This window comes from Manduca sexta, chromosome 4 (genome assembly GCF_014839805.1).
Source record: "Manduca sexta isolate Smith_Timp_Sample1 chromosome 4, JHU_Msex_v1.0, whole genome shotgun sequence".
NCBI classification, from domain to species: domain Eukaryota; kingdom Metazoa; phylum Arthropoda; class Insecta; order Lepidoptera; family Sphingidae; genus Manduca; species Manduca sexta.
This window is the reverse complement of record NC_051118.1, coordinates 6,686,273-6,713,863: the sequence shown is the minus strand read 5'-3', so window position 1 is coordinate 6,713,863 and position 27,591 is coordinate 6,686,273. Positions and strand designations below refer to the sequence as shown.

Sequence of the window (27,591 nt, the reverse complement as noted above, 5' to 3'; positions counted from 1 at the left end):
ATAAATGAAATAATAATAATAATAATATCTGCCCTGTGTTACATACTTGCCCACTGCTGAGCACGGGCCTCCTCTACTACTGAGAGGGATTAGGCCTTAGTCCACCACGCTGGCCTAGTGCGGATTGGTAGACTTCACACACCATTCGAAATTTCTTTCGAGAACTTCTCAGATGTGCAGGTTTTCTCACAATGTTTTCCTTCACCGTTAAAGCGAACGATAAATTTCGTTCCACACCCAACTAGGCTATCGTCGCTTAATAAATGAAATGAAATTTTGTATCCGAATTCGAATTTTAAATCGATCTTACAAAGACAAAACTAACGTACTTAAATCTTAATAATAACAATAAGTTTGTATACGTTTCATGCAAGTTATTTGAAATAGAACACAATTAGATACATGTTTTCATACAAACTCTCCCCAACTCCCCCGAAATCCTAGTCAAATACATAAATATTAACGTTATACGGGTTATTCAACCCTGTAAAATATAGGGGTGGAAATTAGCCGAGGGGTCTCTGGTAGTGTAATATAACCTCCCTCATTCGTAACAAGGTAGGTTGAAGATAATGACAAACTTAGAACTAGAATCTCCACATTGTAAAATTTTATTATAAACTAGTTGACCCGACAGACGTTGTCCCGTCTTAACTATGAATTTGCAGCGCGCATTCTGTCAATCGCTGACAGTCATTTCAAACAATTGACAGTTATATAAAATTAATATTTACGTTAAATTTTCTAATTTTCCGCTCAATTTTTTGAATTTTTTCTTTCATAAGAACCTTTTCCTGACCATAACAAACACAACAAAAAAAATTGTGAAAACTGTCCAGCCGTTCACGCGTGATGGCGTGACCAAGGGAAATTGGGATTCATTTTTATATATATAGATAGATATAAATACTAACTTCACGCATGGGACGCATTTATTAAAATATTATTTTAATTCGCTTCTTCAAAATTATTCTATGTACATTTCTATATCTCAATTACAATAAGTTTTCAGTTTTGTTCTCAAAGAGCTAATTAATTGTTGAAACATTGGTTAAAGTACTGTATACTGTGTTTTTCGTTATTGCTTGTATGTTTCCCTTAAAAACCAATAAATAAATATATCACGCCTCTGTCGCCAAAGGGGCAGGCAGAGGAGTACACGGCACTGACTTTCGCTACGTGTGTGCCGTCCCATCGAAATCGGGCACAAATTTCAGACTGCTCACTAGTAAGCAAAAAATCCAATATCTCTTTAAAAGTATTTCATGTGTATTGATTTGATGTTTAATCATGATTGTTTTTTGTTGATCATCCGAAGACATAATATGGAAAATCTTATAATGCTTAGTAATTATTGACTGCTTCGGTGGCGTAGTTCTATTACAGTGCGTCTGCAATGCTAAGGTCTAGAGTTTGATTCCCGGGTCGGGCAAAATTAAATTGGGTTTCTCTACTCAGTATTAATGCCGAATCCAGAATTTGTGCCCGATATGATCATAAGTTCTTATAATGCTCTGTATATAGTGACTGCCTCGATGGCGTAGTTATAACAGTGCGTCTGCAATGCTAAGGTCACGAGTTCGATTCCCGGGTCGGGTAAAGTGTAAAGTTTTTCTACTCAGTATTAATCCGAAGTCCGGAATTTGTGCCCGATATGATGATAACTTCGCCATATCAAATCATGGGACGGAATACACACGGTGGAAAGTGGGTGTACCAGTTGCACCTCTGCCTACCCTTTCTGGAAGAAAATGTGTGAATGTATCCTCAATAATTTCATTGGCTACAGTATATTTTAAACTAAACAAAACAGTACTTCCACAGTAGTGTATGGCGTCAGAAGCGAGCAATTCGGAGGTAGTGAATACACTGCATGCAGGCACCTTTGACAGGTCCGTCTGGAAATGTTTAGGGGGAGGCTTTGTCCAGCAGTGGACTCCATGTGGCTCATAATAACGTTTTCAGTGGAAACTCTACTAAATATTACAATTATGTAATATCAATCTTGATTCATATACAGGTTATATCTTTCCCTATTTGACAATTTAACAAAACATATTTAAAAATTATTATATAGGAGCATTATAACTGTAACTGGGTGTAAATTTTAGTTGATATCTCTAGTTTCTTATAATCCTGTGGTCTTTAAGAATAATAATCAAATTTGTTTTTGATAATGTAGTATTAGTCCATAATATCAGCCCTGTAATATTGTCCCACAGTTGGGTACAGGCCTCCTCTATTACTGGGACGGATTGTGCGTTATTCCACAACGTTATACTGGATCAGTACGTATTTACAGACTTTAAAATTCTAATAGAGAGTTTCTCAGATATGCAGGTTTCCTCACGATGTTTTCCTTCGTCGTCAAAGCAAGCGACAATTCATAAAGTGTTCACATTTAATAAAAATATTTGTATGTTTCATTGAAGTCAACGCTGAAACAAATAAACAAATTTCAATGTAAAAAAACATGTCCTGAATTAACACGCGCTACTTTTTATCCCGATAATTTGCTCCAGTGGAATATAATGAAATATTAATCAAAATTATATAGCACTGGAATCATTTGTTTTAGGTATTTTTTAGCGGGCAAGGTATTTAATGCACGCAAACCGAGACGATCAACGGAGTTAAACGCGACTAAGTCTAAACTCAATCGGTAGCCAGAAACTCGGTCCAAATAGCGGGATAGTTTAATATATAGCTGAATTTATACCATTTTCTCTTGAAAACAACCTCGCCTAAGATTATCTAAAATATTTAAAACTCTTACTATTATTATTTAATTTTTATTGATTTTGTATGCAAAGAAAACTATCTAATTTATGAATTTTAATATGAAACTGAACATTGCATTACAAAATGAGTTCCTCCGAATTATATTTAAAAGCATAAAATTTTCTAATTCCAAAGAATCTTCGACATTGATATTATAAAAATAATAAAATGATAGTATTTCCAAAACATTAAGTAACTCTACGTCTAAGATCACTCCAACAAATGTATGTCTGCAAAACCTAATAAATCTATCTAAACTTTTAACTTATGATGAATGTAGCTCTACATTACAATTACACAATACTATTTGTTGGATAGTATGAATTATCAAGGTAAAACTTAGACAACATAAAAAATTAACACTACAACTGAATAAAACACTCTCAACCATTTTCCATCCCAGCCCAGCCCAAGTAGAAGTAAAGAACCCGATGTGTATAGTTGCGCGGGCGCAGTACTCGCGAGCGGTAACGCACGGAGCCAATCAAACGTCCCGATCCCGATCACTTAACCCTGCGCCGCGCGCGGACAATTAATAGATGCCACCGCACCAAAAAAATGCCACGTCCGTCCGTGCGGCCGTGCGACGGCGCCCCACCGGCCGCTCGGGGGCTCCCCGGTGGCCAATGGGGAGGCGCCGCCGACTCAAGCTACCGCTTTTTGGCCAATAGCGTGCCCCGGGGCGGAGCTTACAGCCACTCGCCGCTTTTCGCCCCCAGCGAAAAGCTTTTCGCCTGCAGTCGTTTACAGATAAGCCCGCGGGATGGACGATTATTATTACATTTCGGTACGTGTGATTGTGTGAGATAGGCTTCGCCCCGGGCGTCGCTCGTGGTGCGATGCTACGCATGTGCTGTGCCGGCCGCGCCACTTGACACATAGTGCTGTGATATGCTTGCCTTACTATACATATACATATAGTGATCCGACGGTATGAATCTTTATATGCAGTGTCACCGTGAGGTATGCAATGTCGTTTTATATGATCTTTATACAATAATACTTGGAAAGAGGACAGAGTGTGTACGAAATAGGAGCTTCCTCTACTTCGTGTAAAACACAGCTGAGTTACGATTCTTTGTTAGTAATAAAATGAAATGATAAATGATTAGAGCTGATTAAAAGTGGAGAGTATTTTAATGTCTCTTTCAATTTGTATGCTATATTTATCTTCTTCTTAGAGGCCTAAGTTTAATAACAATAATTTAAGGTATGAAGCCACCGCACCGGCATTATTTATTTTATTGATTTATGTATAATCTGTGTTAATAAGTATTAACAAAATTAAAACTCGTTTGAGAGGGTTACTAGGATAATGAACAGTAAATTAATATTAATCTGTGACTACGAGCTTATTTTATAAACTTGCTACTATTTATTATACAAACTGGGTACTTGGGTAACAACAATTGTAATTGGTCACTTAGTATAGTATCAAGCATTTATTTTGAATAGTTTGTTTCAATTACACACGTTCTGATAATTTTAATATTTATAAATTTAGACTTAATTAATAATTATGAATCTGTGATTTAAAAATTTAAAAAACTATATCAAATCATATTAAGAATATTATGTATCTAAATCATAAAAAATATAACATTTTGAATAAATAATTAGACTTACAACATACTAAAAATTCTTGTTAAATTTGCGTTGCGTGCAAAGGGTTGGTTATTTTTATCTGAAAGTTTATGCAAATATTTTTTAATGTATTTCGCCGGCGGCATTCCAAAATTTTCCTCATTCACATTATCTTATATAAAGGGCTCACGGCTTTGATCACAAAAATTCCCACTGCGTACTGTTCCGGATTAGAATAGTAATATATACTTAGTCGTGCCAAATTTCATCTAAAACGGTAAAATTTTTTCTACGTTAACTTCTATCAAACATACAAACATTCTCATGTCTTTATGTTAGATAAACTGAGAGATGGGCAAGTATTAAATATAGTTTTTTGTTCATAAAATATTCATGTAGAATCCATTCAATAAACATAGTTTGGACTATGGGCCCGACGCGACGCTAACCGCCACTGGAGCATAAAATTTCATAAAGTATTGTCCAAACTAGGAATCGAACCCGAGCCTACTTTACTATAGTCCATAATAATAGCTGCCGCTAGGTCTAGGAGCCGATCATATCACGATTAAGCTTTTCTTCTTACAAGCAGTGATCTCCATACAATGTATATATTAATAGAAATAATTTTAATTATGTATACCGCAAAATCAAGTATAAATAATAATTAATGTATAAGCACTATAACTGAAACCAATCAAAATAAACTCTGTGTCGCTAAGTTAGGACCATTATCATTTGATTCCCATTGCTGTGCTTGGACTAATTAGTCCTTTGCCAATAAAAATAAAACAATCTATAATTCCATATTCAAAACCAAAACGAAACTTTTAAAAACATACAACGGTTCCGAACGGAGTAAAACATTGTAATGCCAGCAAGGCCTATCTTGAACATTCCAACGAACCCAATAATTAAATATACCAACTTCTTAACCCATAGTTATTGACCGACGATTTTATATTTTTTAGAAGTTTTTTTAAAAATGGAACACTATTTTAAACGTTTGTTCGATGAGCGTCGTTTTGAAAGTGAATAATTTTGATGCGTTACCCAATTAAAAAAAAAATAAAAACATAAACTATCCATGTTGCCTTTCTGGTATTTATTTAAAATTTTCGGCCAGTTATGTGTAAAATTTTACATCAAGCTATCGAAATATGATATATCATAGCAAATATTTACAGTTAATCAAACACATTAGAAATGAGAATATGGAAATAACAGTTTGTCTACCACAAAATTTATACACAGAGGTGTAACGTTAAAAAAGTCTGTCATTATCAGCTTCAACAGAAACTTTACGAAATACTAAATAAATAGTAAAGAACATTTATTTTACAAGGTAAACTGTATTACTTGTACTTTTTGTACTTATTTCTTCATTGCCTTTTTACGGTTTAAACCAGTTATAGATACAAGTATAGACTCTGATAATCAGTTACTCATCGGTTCATAACTACTCCATTCACAATGCAACAAATAAACCACAATCCAAATATTCTGGTATATCTTTAGCATACATATCAGTTGCTATGCAGATCTCTTAGTAGGTTTAAATCAGTTGCGTGCATATACTATGCTTTTATCGTCTCCTCAAGTTGACTGGTAGGCATTAAGTCTGCCATTACGTTACTATGTATAAAGTGTAAATAAATAAATCTCTCATGCAAGAGCCTATCTTGGTTAGTATGAATTGCTGGTGGTATTTCTGTATTCAAGGATAGCAACCACCGTACACAAAGTGTAAAACCCGCCATAGTGGCCCAAGTGTCGCAGTCCGGGATCAGCAGTTCCAGAAACCATATTGTGGACGATAAATACGACTTTAAATATTGTGGGCCATTGCCATCAACGAGGATTGTGCTCGTCGTCATTCAACGCCTATAGTCATGCTCCAATAAGAGACTGATAGGAAAAATTCTAATACATATTCCTATTTAATCACTTTAGATCAGCTCATAATTGTACTTAGAATTAGTTTCAAAAATCAGTAGACACTTCAACATTATCAAATGCATGATGCATTGGTATTTACTTCGTGAAGAAACCTGCATGCCTAAGAAATTATCTGCAGGAATTTTGAGGGTGTGTGAAGTCTACCAATCCGCACTAGGCCAGCGTGGTGGACTAAGGCCTAATCCCTCTCAGTAGTAGAGGAGGCCCGTGCCCAGCAGTGGGACAGTATATAATACAAAACTGATATTATGTTCATCCTCTTTATTTTAAATGTGTTTTTTTTCATATTAACATAATATATTCTTTTTTAAAAAAAACATGCATATAAAAATATAATAAAATTACCTTCCGGTAGCAAGCTCAAGACCCAAGCCACTGGCGGTTAGGGATTATTATTATTATAATATCGATATTTAAAAGTTTTTAGTATAAATTAGTCTAAAGCAGGGCACCGAAACGTTATTGGTCATCGTGCTATTTAAAAAAAAATACACCTGCAACTGTCCAACGGCGTCTGCCAAGGCATATTCGAAAAAAGTAAAGAATGGTCAAAAAAAGATCAATATGCGAAATAATTAACTCAAAAATTCGACCACGTATATGTAGATAAATAAGTTCACAAAATCGATCCATAACGCGAAGGTGCGCGGCCGCGACGGGTCCTGACGCGTTTCATATTGCATCCGGTCTTCGCTCGCCTAAATTATCTTAGGCTCCAATACTTTTTAGTCAATAATGAACTTAATCGGTTCTGTTTTGGTATTATTTTGGGTAAGACTAAAAGTAGTTAAGAGATTAATTAATAATCTATTGCTAAGTGGATAACCGTAATAAATAAAAAAAGAAACTTAAAAAAATATATTTTTTTGTATATTATACTGTCCTAGGACAGGGCACAGGCACCGCTAAACAGGCAATAATATTTCGGTTTAGTATATTCTTTGAAAATTTTAATGTTGTAGTGTTTTTCAATCCAACTTTACCGTATACCTATGTAAGTATGTTAATAAGTATGAAAAAGATAATAAAGCGAAGGTTTTGGTTTGTATAACAGTCAGTTAAAACATTGAGACGTGTTATAGTCTTACAAGTGTACGTACCACTCACCTTTACCACCTAAAATAACTAAATACTAAACTTCACATATCATTCTTAGTGAAACGAAACACAACTTTTTGATTCCATACAGCCTAAATCAATCTAATAACAAAATTAATTTAATTGTCCCACACAAAAGGAAATTGCAAACAGAAAACAAAAAGGCCAGCCCCCACAAAACGAAACGAATGGAATTATTTTCTTAAAAACAACCGGTGCGATCCCATTAAAGCGCTGTCATCGCTGCGTTGATAAGATTTAAATTAGCCGCCACAATAAAGCTCCTGTCAAATGCGCCATTAATAACGAATTTTGAATTTGGAACAGGAGCGCGCCAACTCAATGGTGTTACGCGTGCCTTTGTGTGCCAGTAATTTGAGCAAAATTTTAATTAATTTTCGGCAATTCTTGAAATTATTTTGAACTTTATTAATGAAATTGAATTTCAGTTCAAGTTTAATTTAAGGAACTTGTAATGCGTCGTTTTGTGTGATAGACCACCTCCGTCGATTGCTGAAACAACCATTGACAGGTAAGGTTAAGGGGCATGCAACAGCTATTTTTATACAAAATTTATTGAAACACGAACATTCCTATGATCAGGCCTGTCTGTTCGTTTAGGAGTTAGAGTAAAGCCTTTAAAGAAGTAATTCATAGGCTATGGATCTAAAAATTATAGCTTCCAATCCTTATTATACTGTGTGTGTTTATAATATGATTTCTCAATTACTGAATTCCTCCAAAAAAGGTTCACGTCAGTGAGGAAGCCGATTGTAAAAACTAAAACAAAATATAATTTCTGGAATATTCTTGAAAAACTGTGCTGCGCCGACCTCATTAGAGTGGGATAAATAATGAAACAAAAATATTTTTTGTTAACATAATTATTATGTTTCCAATATGTTTCCAAAACACAATTATGTAACTCTGCAAAGTTAAAACGATAGGTATTTTTTTATACTTGCGAGGCAAACTGACTTCACCTGATGGTAAGTGGAATGAAGTCTAATAGAATGTCTACTGACGAGAGATGATTACCCTCCGACAGTCGCCATAATTATGCCGGCCTGTTGGAACCGGATATACACAGGCTGATCCCGGAACGCGACACACTCAATATGCCACTATGGCGGGTTTTAACACCTTGTGTAAGTTGGTCGCTATCCGCGCGGATATAGAATATATCCTACCACCAGTAATTCCAAAACATTATTAAGATCATGTGATTCACACAATGAACAATAGACCGTAATCAACTTATTAAGTACTTGATTATTTGATTGGTATTCAAGTTACTTTTAAAATGTATATTGATACAAAATACCTTTTGATTAAATTGTTAGAATTGTGGCATTTTAGATATTTTAAAATTGTCATTGATAAATGAATCTATTCGAACAATATAGCTAATCGTTATCAGTAGCTTCATATATACTTTGTTTTAATTTACTGATTTCAATATCTGTCAAATCTGATATAATTTATGTAAAACTTGAAACTATGAAATAAATTGCGTTATAATAAACTTTGATTTACTAACAAAAAAACCGTCCTAAAAAGAATCGAACTCACACTTCGAGTGTTCCGTACCACTACCACATTTAATTTATTATATTTATACAAATAATAATACAATAAAATATATTTATGTAAAAATTTCACGCTGCCATTACCATTCGTAAAATAACTCCCTTTAAAAAACATTAATGGTGGTAGGTCTCTCATATGTGAGAGTCCGCCTGGGTAGGTCCCACCGCAATGTCTATTTCTAGCGCCAAGCAACAGTGTGTAGTCTCTGTTGTGTTCCGGTTTGAAGGTTTGTAGCCAGTGTAACTACTGGACATAATAAGACTTAACATCTCATGTCTCAGGATGACGAGCGCAGTGGAATACCAAACAATACTTTGTAATTCATGGTGTTGGATGGTGTTTCTACTGTTTATGGGCGGTCGTATCGCTTACCATCAGGCGCACGGCAAGCTCGTCTCGTCATACAAAGCAATAAAAAAAAACAATCAAAATATAGCCATCCATATATTATGAGTTTAGTAAGATTCCATTGGAAACGTGTAAGTACGGAACCCAAGCAAAATAACGGTCCAGCAAACGCTCTCACAAAACAAAAAGCTAATGTGTTGTAATTAAAGAACATTAATAATGGAGCGAGTCGCAACAGATCACATAATTACACGATGTAATAGATTTTGTAAGAAGTGTTTAACGATGTGTCACAGTGGCACCGCCCATGGCCCATCGTCGGCTAAACTACGTAAACGGTTATGTATGACCAAAGACAATAAACTATATAGTTACTTATAGACCGGACATCAGAGCCAAATTTTTGCTTTAAAACTTATTAATGTGCAATTGGTAATAATAATACATAATAATATCAGCCCTGTATTATATACTGTCCCACTGCTGAGCACGGGCCTCCTCTACTACTGAAAGGGATTAGGTCTTAGTCCACCACGCTGGCATCATGCGGATTAGTAGACTTCACACACCCTCGAAAATTTCTATAGAGAATTTCTCAGGTATGCCGGTTTCCTCACAATGTTTTCCTTCGCCGTTAAAGCAAGCGATAATTCACAAAGAATACACACATAATTTTTTAGAAAAGCCAGAGTTGTGCGCCCTTGGGATTTGAACCTGCGGACATTCGTCTCGGCAGTCCGTTCCACAACCAACTAGGCTATCGCCGCTTTTTTCTTTTTTATTGGTAATAAGTCGCTGTCTTATTTAAAAGGTTCATATGAAAAGATATCTCAGGGTCCTTAGATATTAATACAAAAATATCTATTTACAGAAAATATGCTAATAATAACATTAAAAACAAGCAAATCATGATATGGAAGAAATATGAAGTTTTGCTATTTCACGGGAGATTGAGTAAACATCACATAAGCGCAAAATTATTGTATCACAATCTTCCCAAGGTCCGCTCTATATAATATAAGCACTCTTTGTGTATAACAAACTGTTTTACAATTATTCTTAGTCAGACGAATATGGATGTTGAAGTAGAGTCGTTTGCTTGCTCTGATACAAAAAATCATATAAACTACGTAAACGGTTATGTATTACAAACTATTTTAAACAATTATTTTTAGTCACATGAATATGGATGTTGAGGTAAAATCCTTTGCTTCATCTTTTACAAAAGAGTAAGAGAGTAGGCTATTTATGAAATACGAATATGGAAGTAAATGTTAAGGTAGAATCATTTTAACCGTTGGAAGCAACGGAATCTGTAAGGAAAAGTATAGTTTTTTTTTTTCATATTGTTTCCAACGATTAGGCAAAGAAAGAAGGCATTACGTGTCTTCTGCTAAATAATAAATTTATTCTACTACTGTGAAGTATAGTATCCATAAATAATAGAAGATGTTCTTACCCTGTCGTTTCACATTTGTCTACACAAGAAATTCAAGATCTTCAACACAAGTATTGCAGTCAAAAATCTTATATAAAATCATCAAGTTAATCGTCCTAACAATTTCATAATTCCCGCCAAATTGATTTTTTACCCTTATAAAATCAGGCAAAGGAAACTATTCAAACAACCTTTACATTTTATTAATATAATATCAGCCCTGTATTATATACTTGCCCACTGCTGATCGTGGGCCTCCTCTACTACTGAGAGGGATTAGGATTTAGTCCACCACGCTGGCCTAGTGCAGATTAGTAGACTTCACACACCTTCGAAATTCCTATAGAGAACTTCTCAGATGTGCAAGTTTCCTCACGATGTTTTCCTTCACCGTTAAAGCGAACGATAAATTCACAAAGAATACAAACATGATTTTTTAGATAAGTCAGAGGTGTGTGCCCTTGGGATTTGAACCTGCGGACATTCGTCTCGGCAGTCCGTTCCACTCCCAACTAGGCTATCGCCGCTAGATACATTTTATTAAACTAAGTATCAAATTACAAAAAAGAATGAGATCACATAAAGAGACAATAAATATTTTGTCCACAATATTAAACGATGTGTCACCTTTGTACCGCCCACTAACGGCAAGCTCGTCTCGTCATTAACACCAATAAAAAAAATAAAAATCTTTACAATTTCAATATCGTTATTAGCGGCATTATCACTATTTAGTAAAGACAAAATTTGAATAAATTATAAGTACAATACGTAATAGTTAGTATGACAATATACTTAGTACTTAGCTATTTAATTTCAACATTTTTAAATATCTATGCATATTATAAAACAAAGTACCTTTTCCGTCTGTCTAAATCTACTGAACGTATATTTATAAAATTTTGTATGGAGATAGTTTAAGAACCTGGGAAGTTTATAGGCCACAATCCCGGTTTATCCCGAGAAAACATATAGATATTGGGGCTTTTATCCCGCAAAACTCCTTCGAGCGAGCAAAACCGCGAGCAAAAGCTAATTTTAAATAAAACTTTAAAGTTACACTATGCAATAGTGTAGCTATTTATAAACTATTAGATTTTATTTATTCTAATTATGTTGATTATAATTACTTTTTAAAAGTTCCAATATTCAATATAATATATCACATAAAACTACTTTTGCATTATATCCTTCAGTGAAACTTCTTGTAAAGGAGAAAGAAATGGACCATCACAATAATACACATTATTTTTTTACTTCATTAAAAGCATCCTTTACTAATTTGAACCTTAGATACATCGCATATAAGCTATAATTCTCAAACAGGTACATTTTTATTTATTTCCACAGCGTTGGTACGGCACGGGTCCAGAAGAGCGTAACATTCTTTTTTCAAATTTTGATTTATAAGCAATGAATTGTGTATCGGTTAATGAAGTATCGATGTCGCAATAACCGCCGCTCATTCTGCTTTGTTTTTTTTTTAAATGGGCAAAGGAAATCGTTTTATTTTTTTATGCAATGGTCAAAAGAAACTGTTTTATTTTGTCTTTTTATTTTTCTTATTTTATACTGCCAACAACAATCGTAACTCTTTTGTTTGGAGCTCCTTTATAATTCAAAGGACGATTCATTAACTGTATAATCGGTTTATTATAATGGCTCCGTGTATAATATTAAATTGGCAGCAGTAAAAATTCTTTCATTACTTTCCAGTTTACGATATGCATGTCATCGTGTAGGTCATTAAATGATGGGAAAATTTGTTCGGAGTTTTATTGCGAAAATAGATTAAGTAATTACGCGAAGGTACGTTCACGTCATATAACCACAGTTTTACAATTGCAAGATAAGATGGCGTGTATCAAATGTATGAAGATTTTGATGTAACCTCAGCTGCTTTGCCAATTGTTGAAAAATATAATTCTATTTTTCATTGTCATTTTTGTAAATTAACAATCATTATATTTTTCACAAACTGCTTTCCATTAGATTACCTAGTTAAAGTAATTCATAGCCCAGTAATAAATACCGGGTAAGTGCGAGGTGGACTCTTGCGCTAAGAGTTCCGTACAAAATACCTTTGTTTTTGTAGTACATAATATTTACGGTTTTCAGATTTTTTCCTTTACATGTGCTGTAAGACATTGCTTCTTGCCAAATGTATGATTATAGGTCAAACAGAAGTACCCTATAGTCTTTGATTCCCTCGTGAAATTGCAAAATAAGCAAACATATGTGTCATAAACGGTAATATCTTTTGATCGCGTTGACTTATAAGTTTGATTTTTACAGCTGAAGAGACTAGAGACTCGATTATTAGTTCCTTGAGGTAGGGAACCCTAAAAAACACGAAGCCACCATTTTTTCACAGACAACAATACTACCAATTAACATTTACAAACAAACAAATTATCTCCATTACTTTTATAACACCGTGCCTTTTTAAACGGTATCAGAGCTTTAGTGATTCTTCATCGTCAATTTTAATGGCCATTTGTCATGGCAAATATAGTTCTATTGTATTGATACGGAGGTCACAGGGCCGTAGGGAGGTTAGCTTTAAGTGGGCTGAGGGAACCGAGAAATCTTACATTAGAGTGAATAGCTTCGAATATTTTTTTTAAAATTGTCAACCAATTTTAAAAAAGTTTTATGAAACAATTATGATATATATTTTATACAATACATAGTTACAAATTATACCTCTGATAAAGACAGTATCAACCAAAAATTACTTAAATTATTTGCCAATCAAAGAAAAAAAATATATAAATAGTTGCTTGCCTTCATCGATATATATGTACTACGTACTAGATTTGGCGTTCCGAACATTCACTGTGCTCAACTGAATTGAACTGCAATCCATTTAAACTGACTTTATTATGGTCAATATTGACAGCTCGTGGTTGTGTACGGAGTGGAGCTCATGATGTAAGAACTTAAGTCTTAGTGTAAACCTGGATTTGAATAAAAAGTATTAGTCAAATAAGTAAAATATTAGTTGTTCAAGTGAATAAATAGATTATAACAGTGACGTTTTGGCTGCCATTTTAGTTCAAATTTGGAACAAATAGTTTCTATGGACGTTCGTCTCTACAGAATACGTCAATGCTTGCCTTTAAGAACTGGCTCGTTAATACCATACAAACATCTTTCGGAAACATCTTCAGGTTATAACAAAACCTATTTAACCCTATTCCGAAACAATCAATCCCCAAATCCGACAACAGGCCGATAGCTTTCCTAACCCGTAACAGGAATTTATACCCGACATTACTCATCGGCCGGTTGTTTTCCACTAATTAGAAACCATTCACCGAGGGCCATTAAACCTCGTCTAAATTAAAATTCGAATAACTTACTAACTAGATATATAAATCACAAACGCAAGGAAACAATAAAATATATTGTCTGAGTCCAGTCCAGATAATAATTAATACAATAAGTCTTGTTGGTAATTAAAATAGCCTCATTTCTATTGATGTGACTGGGGAGTGCGAATGCTAAGTTATATTCTATAGTATAAGTATTCCTTAGGGAGCATGTAACTAGAACGGATCTACGTTAGAACAGCTTTGGTGGCGTAGTTTATTGCGTAGAACTACAACGCTCTGAGGTTCTGGGTTCGTATCCCGGATCGGGTAGAGAAATATTTGGGTTTTACTGCTCATCAGCCCAGAATCTGGAATTTATCCAATATGGCGATAGGCTCGCCTCTTATCACATCATGGGACGGAACATACACGGTGACAAATGAAGGCCCTGGTATAGGCATGCTGTATGTTTTGTTTAGGATCTTATGACTTCGTTATCTTATTCATTCGATGTTGTCTTGTACAGTCAAACGAGTTAGCCGCCAACCAGATAGTTAGGAACCTCTTTAGCGATGTTTCATCATTGAATTATACATTCCATTTTAACCTTTATGTACGTGAGAACTCAAATTAATTCACATAAAATCTAAAACATTGAAACCAATATTTTAAATTTTATGTGAATTAAGCCAAATTAAATTGAAATGCAAGCCTTTTCTATTTTTTTTTCGTAAAATAATAGACCTTGTATTCTCCTATTCTACTACATTTTTTGGTGTGGCAACATTTCACAGCGCTGTCATGGCGCAAGCGCGGGGTCGTGCTGCGCGACCTCGCAGCGGGACGCTAAGCCACCATCTCGTTTTAATTTAGTAATCACCATTCACCACCAACCGTTTCATACATTAATGAACGTACGGAAGTCATGTTTATGAATGAAATGTTTTGAATTATATGGTCCAGTTTATCTCTTTTTACTATTGCCGATGGCGTTTATACATTTAAACTTATTTAGGTAATACATGTTGACAGATTAATTTAATGTTGGTAACTTCACGTAAAAAAGCGGCGATAGCCTAGTTGGTTGTGGAACGGACTGCCGAAACGAATGTCCGCAGGTTCGAAACCCAAGGGCATACACCTCTGACTTTTTTAAATATTATATGTGTATTCCTTGTGAATTATCGCTTGCTTTAACGATGAAGTAAAACATGCCTTATAGGGATTTCCATAGTGTTTGAAGTCTACCAATCCGCACTAGGCCAGCGCGGTGGACTAAGACCTAATCCCTCTCAGTAGTAGAGGAGGCCCGTGCCCAGTGAGACAGTATAATACAGAGCCAATATTATAACTTCTCACGTTATCATTGTAAAAAAACAATATAACACTTAAAAACTTACATAAGCAATGCAATAACCTTCCCACAAAACATAATCTTACTTCACATAATTCAGAAACTAACCGTCCATTCCAATGTCAATAATTCAGCTAATCACAAGGATAACCATGACGTGGCCAACGGAATCCACTTTCTCACGGCGAAAACGAATCGGATTCCCAGACCGAATTAGACGAATTATTTCGGCAAATCGGGACCCAGCCGACATGATTACAACTTGCGTGGTGGAATCCGCAGACGCACGGTAGCTCCAATTTAAATGTTTCGGATTATTTCTCGCTTTATGTTGTCTGTATGTATTGCGTGTCTGAATGTTGGTATTACGGGTTTTTGGAATGTTGCAGTTTTCTGCCATACAATGGTTTAATTTTGTCTTTAGGTTGGTTAATGAGTGATTGAAATGCAAAGATAAATTCTTAGCAATCCATAGACCAGCAGTTAATAAATTATTGTTTTCCGGTTAAACTAATGTAAATATTGACACATTTAATAGATGAAAAATCATTTGAATCAATCTTTAAATTTCAACAAAATAACAATTATTTATCGCACATTTACAATGGCTAAAGAGTCTGCATTAAATTATGAAAGTTCAGCGCGCAAAGCATGACTGTTAAATGTAACAACCGCCAATCGTGTTAGTTTTTACCGCCTCTCAAATTCGAAATTAAATCCGAAGCACGTGCGAATAATTCATTAGCGCGAAAATAAATAAAACACAGTACCATTAATTATAATGTGCTTAGTAACTTATGCGTTTGACGGACGAGCGTCGTCCCGCCCGCCTTTCTAAAATCCTGACCATCACTCATATTGCTCCATCGCTGCCGATACAAGGCATACATCATCACGGTTTTACTTTTTCAAGGGTAGGCAGAGATAGACATTACGATGGCACCCACCCAGCTCTCACATGAGAGATACTACGAGTGTATAAATTACAAGTTACAGTTTGTCGTCCTCTTGCTTGTTAATCCGTTTGCAAATTTCAATCTATATATATAAAAATGAATTGCTGTTCGTTAGTCTCGCTAAAACTCGAGAACGGCTGAACGGATTTATCTTATCTTGGTCTTGAATTATTCGTGGAGGTCTAGGGAAGGTTTAAAAGGTGAGAAAAATTCGAATAATTGCCGGGAAAATCCTCAAAACAGCATTTTTCTATTTCCCATACAAACGTTTTCTAACTAATGCGTAGAGTCAATTTGAGCTTTATTGCTATTGCATAAAGTTCACTGTTGTCTAAGCAATGTAGGTGTGTTCCTAACATCAAAGCAGTGTGCGTTGGAGCACAGAATATAATAATGTAATGTCGCGTTCTGAAACTCAACAAAAGTGATATTGCGGACCCGACTAAATTGAACAGTCACAAAATTTAATATATCATTAGTTATTTGGTTGGCTTCACGATATTATTTCTTTTGTTTTACTTTAAAATGCATGTTTTCGTTATGGACAATTTTTGAGCTACTTTTGCATATCTATACTTATAATAAATCTGTAGAGAGGTCAATTCTGTACATGAAATATATTTCCAAAATAACTGGGGGTGATTAGGGATCGATACTGATGCCAAAAATGCAATTAGTAAAATTTTTGTCTGTCTGTCTGTATAACCGTTATAGAAACAAAAACTACTCGACGGATTTTAACTTTACTTGGTACAATTATTTTTCATACTCCTGAACTGGTTATAGTATACTTTTCATCACGCTACAATTAAAGCTAAAAGGAGCATAGCAGTGATGGAAAATGTTGGGAAAACGGGAGAAGTTACTCCATTTTTTAAGCTTCCGTCATTTCGTGTGCATCCTTAATGGTTAAAAGTTCCTTCGATTTCACCAGGATCCCATCATCAGACCCTGACCGGACAATCGGACCACCTGCATACCACCATAAATTAAAAAAACATCCCGACAAATTGAGCACCTTCTCCATTTTTGAAACCCGAAATCCACGCGGGCGAAGCTGCGGGCGGAAGCTAGTCACTTATAAATATGCAAACCAATTTACGAATAAAGAATTATAGATATTCGAAAAAAGAATATTATATTTATAAATGGTATACCAAGTGCCAAGTTGCAACAACTTTTAAAAATAAAACATCAAATTTTAAAACGTAAAACAAATGATAAAAAATTAATGATAAAACTAAGCAAGACACGTTCATTTATCCTAATCAACAAAACTAAATGAAACGATAGAGACAGCCATTGTAAGAGAGAGATGAAAATATCTATTAACATAATAGATGGTTGTAAATCTATAGGTGTCATGTCTTCCGGTCGATGGAAAAATTAAAATCTTAATGTCTATGGCTTGATGTATGATCAGAGACAATAGGAGCATTAACTACTTTTTTGCTTGAAACCTTTTTCGTCATGGATTAATTTTACGGCGTTTAAGTTATGATTGTTTATTTTTTGTCTTTTTAGAACCAACACACGTAAATCAAAAAATGGCTCTTCACATTATATAAAAACTACATAATAAATACCCACATTCCTCAATTCATGATTTTAAGTCAGATTTTAATCTAGCCACAATAATTATACTAAGTCATCTACATCATGCTTTTTAACCGACTTCAAAAAAAGGAAGAGGTTCTCAGTTCGACTGTATTAAAAAAAATGTGTATCGTTTTTTGCAATATTATTTTTATAACTATCAGCAAATCTTGAATCTTATCTACAACACAGTAATTAGTTAATCAATGCACAATCAGTAGCCTACCCCTTTCATGACCCCACACCCACAACGCCCGTTTTCATCGTATCCAAATTACTTTAGGAATCCACCCAAACACGCCTATGCCCATAAAATTAAAAAGCCATAAGCTTTACTGTGTTACGGCGGAAGACAGTGGCGCAGCAATGCTCGTGCGCACGGTCACGACCTCTTCGTAATTTGATTTTATTACTTACGGTTTGAAATTGGAAGGATGGACGTGAAACATAGACAATCTAATCAACATGTAACTGGCTGGTTTTTACTAACAGCTTTATACGTCACATTTTAAATGTAATTAATTTATAAAATGTTTGTAAGTTGGTATCATAATATGATACAGAAATAAACCTCCAATTTAATTTACTCATTACTCGTTTATTCGATATATTACTTATCTATATGAACTACACAGCTTTGATAATCTAGTCTAAGCAAAAAAGTTGCAGGGACGCTGTAGTAAACATAATACATGTCTACCATTTCGAAACGCGCCAGATTTGGGCACGGAGCGTGCTCGACAGCTTCTGATGAAAAGCGCTCGTTTCGCTTTATTACTTTACCGCACGGGTTACTTTAATTAAAAACGCTAACTAGAGTGGCTTTTTTTAATATACTAAATCAGTTTTGTAATGTTGGTAGTAACATTAGTTGATCTAAATATACTTAAGTTTGTTCCCACAAAAGTTTAGGTAGAGTACACGTGGTTACTCATAGAAGTTTATTTTCATCCCATTATGTGATAAAATGGTAGTCGGCTGGCCTATAGCCATAATGAGGAATTCTAAACCCAGGTTATTCAGGATTGTTCTTATAAAAATTACTTGCCACTTAGCATCCCATCGCCCGCGTGATGGAGTTTTCCGGGATAAAAGTCCCACTATATATTTTACTGGGATAGAAAATAGCCTATAACCTTTCCAGGGTCTTCAACTATCTCCATACCAATATTCATAAAAATCCGTTCAGGAGATTTTGAGAAAAGGGTCTTTATAATATGTATAGATACATCAACTCGAACAACGAGACAATACTACTAAAGTTATATGTGTGTGCGATATTTTCATGCTTGCTAGATGTAAATAACTATGTCGTTTCGTGGTACTACGACTGACGAGCATGGTCAAACTAACGAGATATCCTATGTTCAATTTCCGTATATATAAACACAAAAGTGTTTGATTCGCAAATATTTTTACACTACCAGGCCGCCTAAATAGTTTACTAACCTTATGAACCAAATAGAAATAAAAAAAAGAAAGTAAAATACTTTAAAATAAATACACAACGTGTCGTGAAGAAAACAATACTTCGTGTCACACTAGACACTGAATGGATAAACGAATTGCCATTCAAACAGAAATCCATTTACAATCGTCATTAACTTTTCCTTACTTAACCTTACACCGATCTTTTGACAAAACTCCTTTAGTATTGCCAACATATTAGTACAATCTCTACCATCCGTATTCCTACCTTTTAAGATTTATTTTCCTTTATTTCAACTGTGTGCGGATGGTAAAGATTTTAATAGGTAGGCAAGTAGTACGACAGTTAATCCGAGACTCGCGCCGACATCCATCATGGGACCACGCCCCTGGCCAGTGTAGCCACAACGGAATATTTAACCCCGGTCAATGATTTTTGAAAGTGATTAAAAAAAATTTTCGACGTTTGGAATTCTTTAATCACATTTTTAATTTTGGAAGTAATAAACGTCGTTCGAATTTTGAATGTTTAAGATTTGTGGTTTGTTGTTTATCGTAACTCGGAAGACTCTCCTTTTCGAATCGTCCCGAATATATTTATGATATTTCTACACAGATATAAACAGAAGTGCAAATACTGCACACGAAAAATCTGCCGTTTTTTTTGGAAATGGTAAACATACCTTACATTTGACTGACAGGCCTGGATACTACAACCGTCCAGGATTTGGTCACAGTATGATAGTATAAGTACCTACGCAGGTGTCTACGTATATCAATGTATCATATAGCCTATAATATAATGTTTATTTTTAATTATTTTTAAAAGACCCGTTCACGTATAAAAAATTTAACGCAACAGAAATGTCACGTTGTCTACCTTGATACCTTTATTCAATCAAATGAGTTAAAATTATTGAGATTTCCATAAAAAAATATTTATAAGCAACGCACATTTATCGCCTGTCACTTGAACGAGACCAGTAATAATTAACTTTTAATATTTTTTCATTACAAAAATTTTAACTAACAAAAGAACATCTATGCAAAAAAGTTACAATTTATCTTCGATTTTTTTAACACTGGCACGTAGTAAAAAAATAAAACAAATCGCGGGCAATTTAATAACCACCTGAATTTAAAAAGAGAACACAACGGATCGGAATGTTGAAATGAACCGGGCTACCACTTTTTAATACGCGCATATGAGCTATTTTCTTCAAATTTGAACTTTTTATTAAGATAAATAGAACTCATATTATGCCTGCGTTTCCAGTTAATCCTTATACACCGAGTTTGTGATCTGTTCCCAAATTTCCTAACAATATTTTGTTAAAATTTTGATCAATAAATTCCTGCTCCAATAACATTTGAAAAAAGAATTTAGCCATGATTCTTTTGTATTTCATTAATATGCATATAGAACAGAATGAAATATAAATTATATTATATACAATTTTGTGAATAAAACATAAATGAATCATTTTTATTGCACTAAAATTCTTAAATCCACCTTAACAACAAAAATTATTTATTTTTAAGTGGAATTTAGTTTTTAATCCACAACACTCCACCCACATAAAAACTATTTTATCTCGCCTCTATAGGTCGATAGATAGATTATGACAAGTTAATTGCCGCCAATTACAGAACTCGGGCATCAACGCGTCTAGTAAACGCTGAGTAATTCCCTCGTAAGCAACGGATATACTTGATGGAAAATATTACAATTTACATATAAAATGGTTACGGAAGTTTAGCCTTTATTTCTTTTGTTTTTTACAAGTTTGAAACCAAACAGAGATTAAGCTAATATTATTGTAAATGTTTATAAAGGATTGGATATTAGAGGTGGTAATTTCATTATAATCAATATACAAGATCATCTTACCATTGCGTTACGAATCAACAGCACATATTTTATCTTCTTGAAAATAATATTTTACAATAAGCAGATGATGTAAAATAAAAAAATGTAAATTTCAAACTTGAATTAGATTAGGTACTGGATTTCAAATCCTAAATTAATTTCAACTGAAAAGCTAAATTAGAATAATGATTTCTTATGTTTACGCGAATGTTAGACATTGAAATTAAACTAATTTTCCGGATTCTATCGCGGTAATCGCAGCCTTCATGGTCACGGGGGGGACCCCCCGTGACCATGAAGGCTGCAAAGTCTTCGAAACGTCGGGAGAAAATAAAACACTAATTACCACGATAGAATCCGAAAATTAGTTTAATTCTAAATTAGAATAGTCAATTGTGGCAGCAATATATTAAGCAAGAACTTCGAGATGAATATACATGAGCGACAACATTTTAATAATTCTAAGCACGTGCCGCAAGTCCTGCAAGCTTAAAAAAATATCTAAGTCGGTTTGCCGTGATTGTCTACATGGTAGAAATCGCTTCCCAAAGAATACTTCTACAGTTTTCTTGTTACTCTATATAGCGACAGCGTCGCACATAGTATCACGTAGATGCTTGGATGAGTGTTAACTCTCGTACGGCAAGTACTACATTAGTATATAAGCACTATTTGTACATAGAATAAATCAGACCAAATACCACCTCGTGTCTCATTTCATACTGCCATAAATTAGTGGCAAACTCTATTTTGCTAAATAAGGACAAAGAAGTCGAAGGCTCTATGAAACTCCTTCAATTTTAACACTAAATTTGTCTTTAATTCATCGAAATAAAGGGTCGAGTGTTAATGTAGTCTCTCTCCGCGACTGTTCTGTAGAACTTTACCTGCGGACCTTTTATGAATGTTGAAAGGGTTGATCCCGCCATCGCGTGCGCACTGATATTAAATTCTATCCCTAGAAACTAATTTTGGGATAAAAACTTGATGTCACACAAAGAAAAATATTACTCAATTACATTCAGTCCGGCAAAGCATAGACGGTAACTGTAGTATTGAAAACAGCTATGGTAACTCTAATATTAGGGTTATTTATAGGTTGTGATGACCCTCTGCTATCAAAAATCTTTAGTTCCGCGGGACTTGGCTGTTCACAGTCCTCTCAGAAGAGGCCCGTGACGTAGTGCTTTAGTATAAACTGGACTGATATTATCAGCCACTTGGGTGTATGAGGTCATACCATCTTCAAGGCTGTATCTTTGAACTAACCCCTTTAGTGGTCATCAAGGAACTTCACCATAACTACTAACGACCTATTAGCCTCACGTAATCACAGAACCCTGTGGTATGAACAAATCTCAAAAGATGACATTAGGAATTTTGTATATCTATAGCTTATAGGTGAATTAATTTAATCTAGAATATCTTTGTCTATGGTTTTAAAGGCGCGAAATTATGACCTCATAATTATCGCAATAACTCAGATCAATGTAAGAAGTATTTTATTAGTAGAAAACAATGGTGTGTAGCGATTTGTCTGTTTAAAAATAATAAAGTATGCTAGCGAGATATTGACAGGCAATCGGAGCTCAGTCATTAGGAAACGCGCGCCGCTCGCGAGCTAGCCTGCCTACACGGTTACCACAACGCGACGTGTAAAGAAGGGTTAATTTAATCATAGTATTGCTTTAAAACCAACATATATTTTATTGAATATTAAAATATGAGAATTGAAAGCAGTAGACAAGGGAATGTTCGTAAAATTTTGTTACTTCACGTTGCGCTAACTAAGGACTATACGATTCCGACTATGCACACAGCTAAGCGATTATGATAGCTAATAAAATTGTGCATTTAATAAAAAAAAATACAGGAAAACATATGAACTTTGTGTAATGACATTATAATAAGCAGTGACCTATCATAAAATAAATATTATTTAAAATATCAGGAGGTCAGACTTAATTACAATCACATCCATTACGAACCTTAAACTTTTTACTTCACATAAATAAAACACATAACTTAAATCTAAAAGAATAAAATCTATGAAGAATATCTTGCGCTCTGCAGTCGCTGCGCTGTGTCGGCGGTCGAAGCGGCCGGCGCGCCCGGCCCGTGCCACGCCCGGGGCGATCCGTTCATGTCCACCATTTTTTCAACTCGTAAAAAACTTATGTAGACTTTCGACTTAATATAACCGCCATAAAAACCACTTTCGACCGAAAGTACGGTGTTCTTTAAAGTTTTTTGGTAATAGCCAAGAAGAATTTTATGCCTCATTGTGCGGCGGGCTATCATTATTTTTCTCTTTGCGTGACCGTACTTCAATGTTATGATTTGCAGTGTAGGTAAAAAAACTATGACACGTGAGCCGAGGTGTCTAAAGGAGGTATAAAGTGTTTTGTGCCTTTTTTGCGGTTCGGATTTGTCTTTTTGTGAATTACTTTGAAATTGACTTGTAATAGTTGCTTTGAGGGTCTCGGCTTGCTCATAGATCGGTTATTATTTGGCCTTAATTATTGTGATTATGTACAATAATTATAAGGATAAAGATGTTCTTTGTGAAGCAATGTTATTTGATGAGTTTTCTGTAGACCAATACCTAAGAGTCAATGAATAATAAAAGTATAATTACACGCTGTAATTGTAAGTATGTAAATAAATTATTGCATACAATTGAAACGGTGAAACTTGTTACACATGTTATAAAAGTATATTTTGATACCATCATTTATACCGTGTTTTTATCAAAATAAATTGATTTCATATTTTTTTTAGTTTTTTATTTTTATTTCTAATCTTATTGGTTTTTCAACCATCTCCAAAATCAACGTCAGCTTCTATGGCTATCATACATTCGCAGAATCAGTATGCAACGCGATACATTTGTTCTTTAAGACAAAATAGGGGGCAATACATTTGCTTGCAAGCCAAGCATGAAAGCAAGTGTACCTTTTTTACACAATCTCATCAATAGGAATAGATTAAGATTATTCAAAATCTATACTTTTCAACAAAAAATTTAAATGTGGTTATTGTATACCGCTATGTTAGAAAATAGAAACTAGGTAGAGTCACATTATAATATTTTTATCGTGCATCACTAAGTAAGTGTTTTGTTTTGTTCTAGGTAAGCTGTGACAAGAAATTTGCAAAAAAATATTTTTAAGAACATTACTTTTTTACCAAAAAGATGACTTTTCGATGTGTTCCTACTTTCCAAGCTGTCTCCAACGATAGTAACGCCACCTGGGTGAGTAATGTAACTCTACATCTAATTATACTACTTGTCCATAGATGGCGCTTTCTGTTTAACATAAATTATTTAAAGCGTCTTAATGTTTTGTTATGTTTTAGGAATGTCAACAATTTTATATTGTGGTTTTTCTCAATACATTTATTAACAATACTTTAAATAATTAAAAATGTATGTAGCCAATTATAGCCATCTGTCGATAAAAATTGGGAATCAATACGTTTCACGAAAGGCTTGCAATAATTTAAGTACGCTACTCGATACTAGATGGCGTTGCTTACTATTAGCGGCATAATTTATTTATTTTTTTTGAAAGCAAGTGTTTTCAACGTTAACAAAATATTATTGTCTAGAAAATTTTATATTTTTTAGCATAAAACATAAACTTTACCTTAATTGTTAAGGAATGTCTATTTTTTTTGTGTTTTTATATAAAAATCAGTTAACTCCCAAAATGTACCTACCCACATGTGATTAACAGTGTATTGTGTGCATAATGACTGTACAAGTCATTGACACAGAAAGTACCTACTTATGTGGCAGTTGTTGACATGTCATGGCGGTCAAATGTCTCTCACTAACCTTTCCATTGTTTCTAGTTTTGGAATTTGGTAAGCAAATATAACTTATGCTCGCGGCGCCGCTCGTGTAGAATTATTTTCCCATAATAAATTAAATGGAAATATATTATTATAGCTTAATTTATTACTCAGAAATTGTAATACTATATCAGTAAAGTCTATTTAGACTGCCTCGGTGGCGCTGTTATACTTTTTTCACGGTACGGCAGCACTCTGAGATCCCGGATTCAAATCCCGGGTCGGGTAAAATGGTATTTGGGTTTTTCCGCTCAGTATCAGCCCGTTGTCTGAGTTTGTACCCAACTTGGCGATAGGCTCACCCCCTATCACATCATGGGACGCAACACACTTGGCGAAAAGCGGGTGCCTCGTGGGCGTCTCTGCATACCCCAATCACTCGCCGTAGCACTCAGCCCAATTACAAACGCATTATGTAGCTTCTAAAGCCTTAGAATCTGATTAGTAATTTCAGGTAATATTACTAAAATTACATACATGGAAACTCATGCAATTACAAACTCTACCAATCATATGTAATGCATTATTTATCAGTATCTTTTTTTATTTTGAAAAATTACTTAATTTATTTTCGCCTTCTGCTGGCATCTTTGTCCCGTGCCTCTTGCTGAAAATCAGTAGACCGTTTTGGTCATACTTCGTATAAGGCTGAAGTGTTAAAGTATGCTAGTAATTTTTGCGCATAGTCTAAGGTTTTTCGTTTTCCTATTAGGTAGTATAATGTATCCGCATTTTTTACTGTTTTAAAAGTACCGTATTTAGTATTTATTGCCAACTCGTCCTGAAACTATGACGCAAATAAAAATAAACAAAAATATATAGTCGATTAATATTGTCGATTAAAATATATAATTTAATAGAATTATGGAAAAAATATTAAAACTCTTTTTATTTAATACAATTTAAGTGTATTATTTATAAATGAAATGTTTTAATAGTATGGGGTATAACTAAATACATAATGGCAGGCTCCGAGAATCAGACATTCGGCCATTTTGCTTTGTCATTATTGCAAATCTCAAGTTTTAAGCAGCGTCATATACATTGGTTATTGTTGACTATTGCCGATATTTGAATAAAGCTGTTGTATTTATTTGTTCACTTATTATTTTAAGCCATATATGCGTATTATCTACTGTTGAATTGTTTTTAATGTATTATATTTTATTTTCTTCCTGTTCTTTTCCCAAACTGCAGTGTAGAGCCGTATTAACAATTTGACACATTGCAAATTTTATGACTACCGTCAACTTTAGTTTAGCAAATTGTGATATAAAAACCATATACACTGTTTGCCCAACCCCGCGGTAGAGCTTGTATCAATCCAACACACAGCTTCTATACTGCTATACGACCAAGGAGAACTTATCTATTATTTAAAACAGTTCATTTATACCTTGTGTTTACACTAAAATTGTGTTTATTTTTTATGATTTTGTTTATTTTTTAGTTGCGACAAAAACACTACAATAATATTCGTTATAGTGTGTGATTTTTTCTACAGACCACAAGGTCTTGTGCGTCAGTATCATTCCTACTACGCATGTCCTTTAAATGGATTAAATTTGTTTTACTAAGTCATCATGATTCGCTAATAACTCAACCATGATACCATTACGCATTCAAATTACACGGGACAGTGTGATCGATTTACGTCACTGCCTGTAGTTTAGATAAAAAAGTTTAAAAAAAACGTTCCAGAGTCAATTCGCCACGCGACGTCACACTCGGAGGCCAATAAATCAACTACACAAAATGATTTCACAACGTACGCACACACACGTTCGTTGTGCGCACGCGTAGTGTACACACACTGGTAACAGTCAAACCTGATGCGAGCTGAACAATGTTATAGATTCGCGGCACTGCGAAGAGGAAGTTTGGAAGCTTTCGACCGCAGTATATGTTGCATTTGCAGATGCGACGTTGTTTTTATTTCTCATAGTTAAAACAATAAAATAATAAGTCTTAGGTTTTATATTACTATCAGTAAAGATAATCTGCGTGTAAAAGTTTAAACTACAACCTAAACGTTTACCGAAAACCTTTATAATATCATAATGCTCCGTTATGGGGTTTTATCTTTTACGATTGTTGAATGTATGTTTGTTTATTTGTACAGATTTAGTTTCAAAGTATCTTCTTGTATAGTTCATTATGATTAGAACATGACATAAATATTGTCTAATGATAATAACTCTAGCATGCATGAATCAGCAAATTATTTCATTAGAACTTTTAAAAATCAAACAAATTATCCGTTAGTGTTGCATATACTGCGCACTCCCCGTCTTTATCATGTCTGGAGGCTGTGCGGCGCGCTCGCACCACTCCATGTGATAGCCGCGAGCGACGCGCGCCGCTCACGTGGCTCCACTGCGCGCCCGCGCCCGCCTGCTGACCCGTCGCGACAC

The 27,591-nt window shown here is 34.5% G+C and overlaps 1 protein-coding gene across 2 annotated transcripts in view; it reads left to right on the top strand.

Annotated features, from left to right (window-relative positions):
- The first annotated feature begins 3,528 nt into the window (after positions 1 to 3,528).
- LOC115451128 (transcription factor AP-2-epsilon) overlaps positions 3,529 to 27,591 on the top strand; it is a 69,613-nt gene continuing 45,550 nt past the window's right edge. Inside the window, exons 1-2 of one of the 2 annotated variants that reach the window (XM_037442757.1) lie at positions 3,529 to 3,744; positions 24,458 to 24,575. In XM_037442757.1, the coding sequence (XP_037298654.1) occupies positions 24,516 to 24,575 (60 nt within the window). In that variant the 5' untranslated portion in view covers positions 3,529 to 3,744; positions 24,458 to 24,515. The remainder of the gene's footprint in view (positions 3,745 to 24,457; positions 24,576 to 27,591) is intronic. The other variant, XM_037442764.1, reaches the window with a different exon arrangement.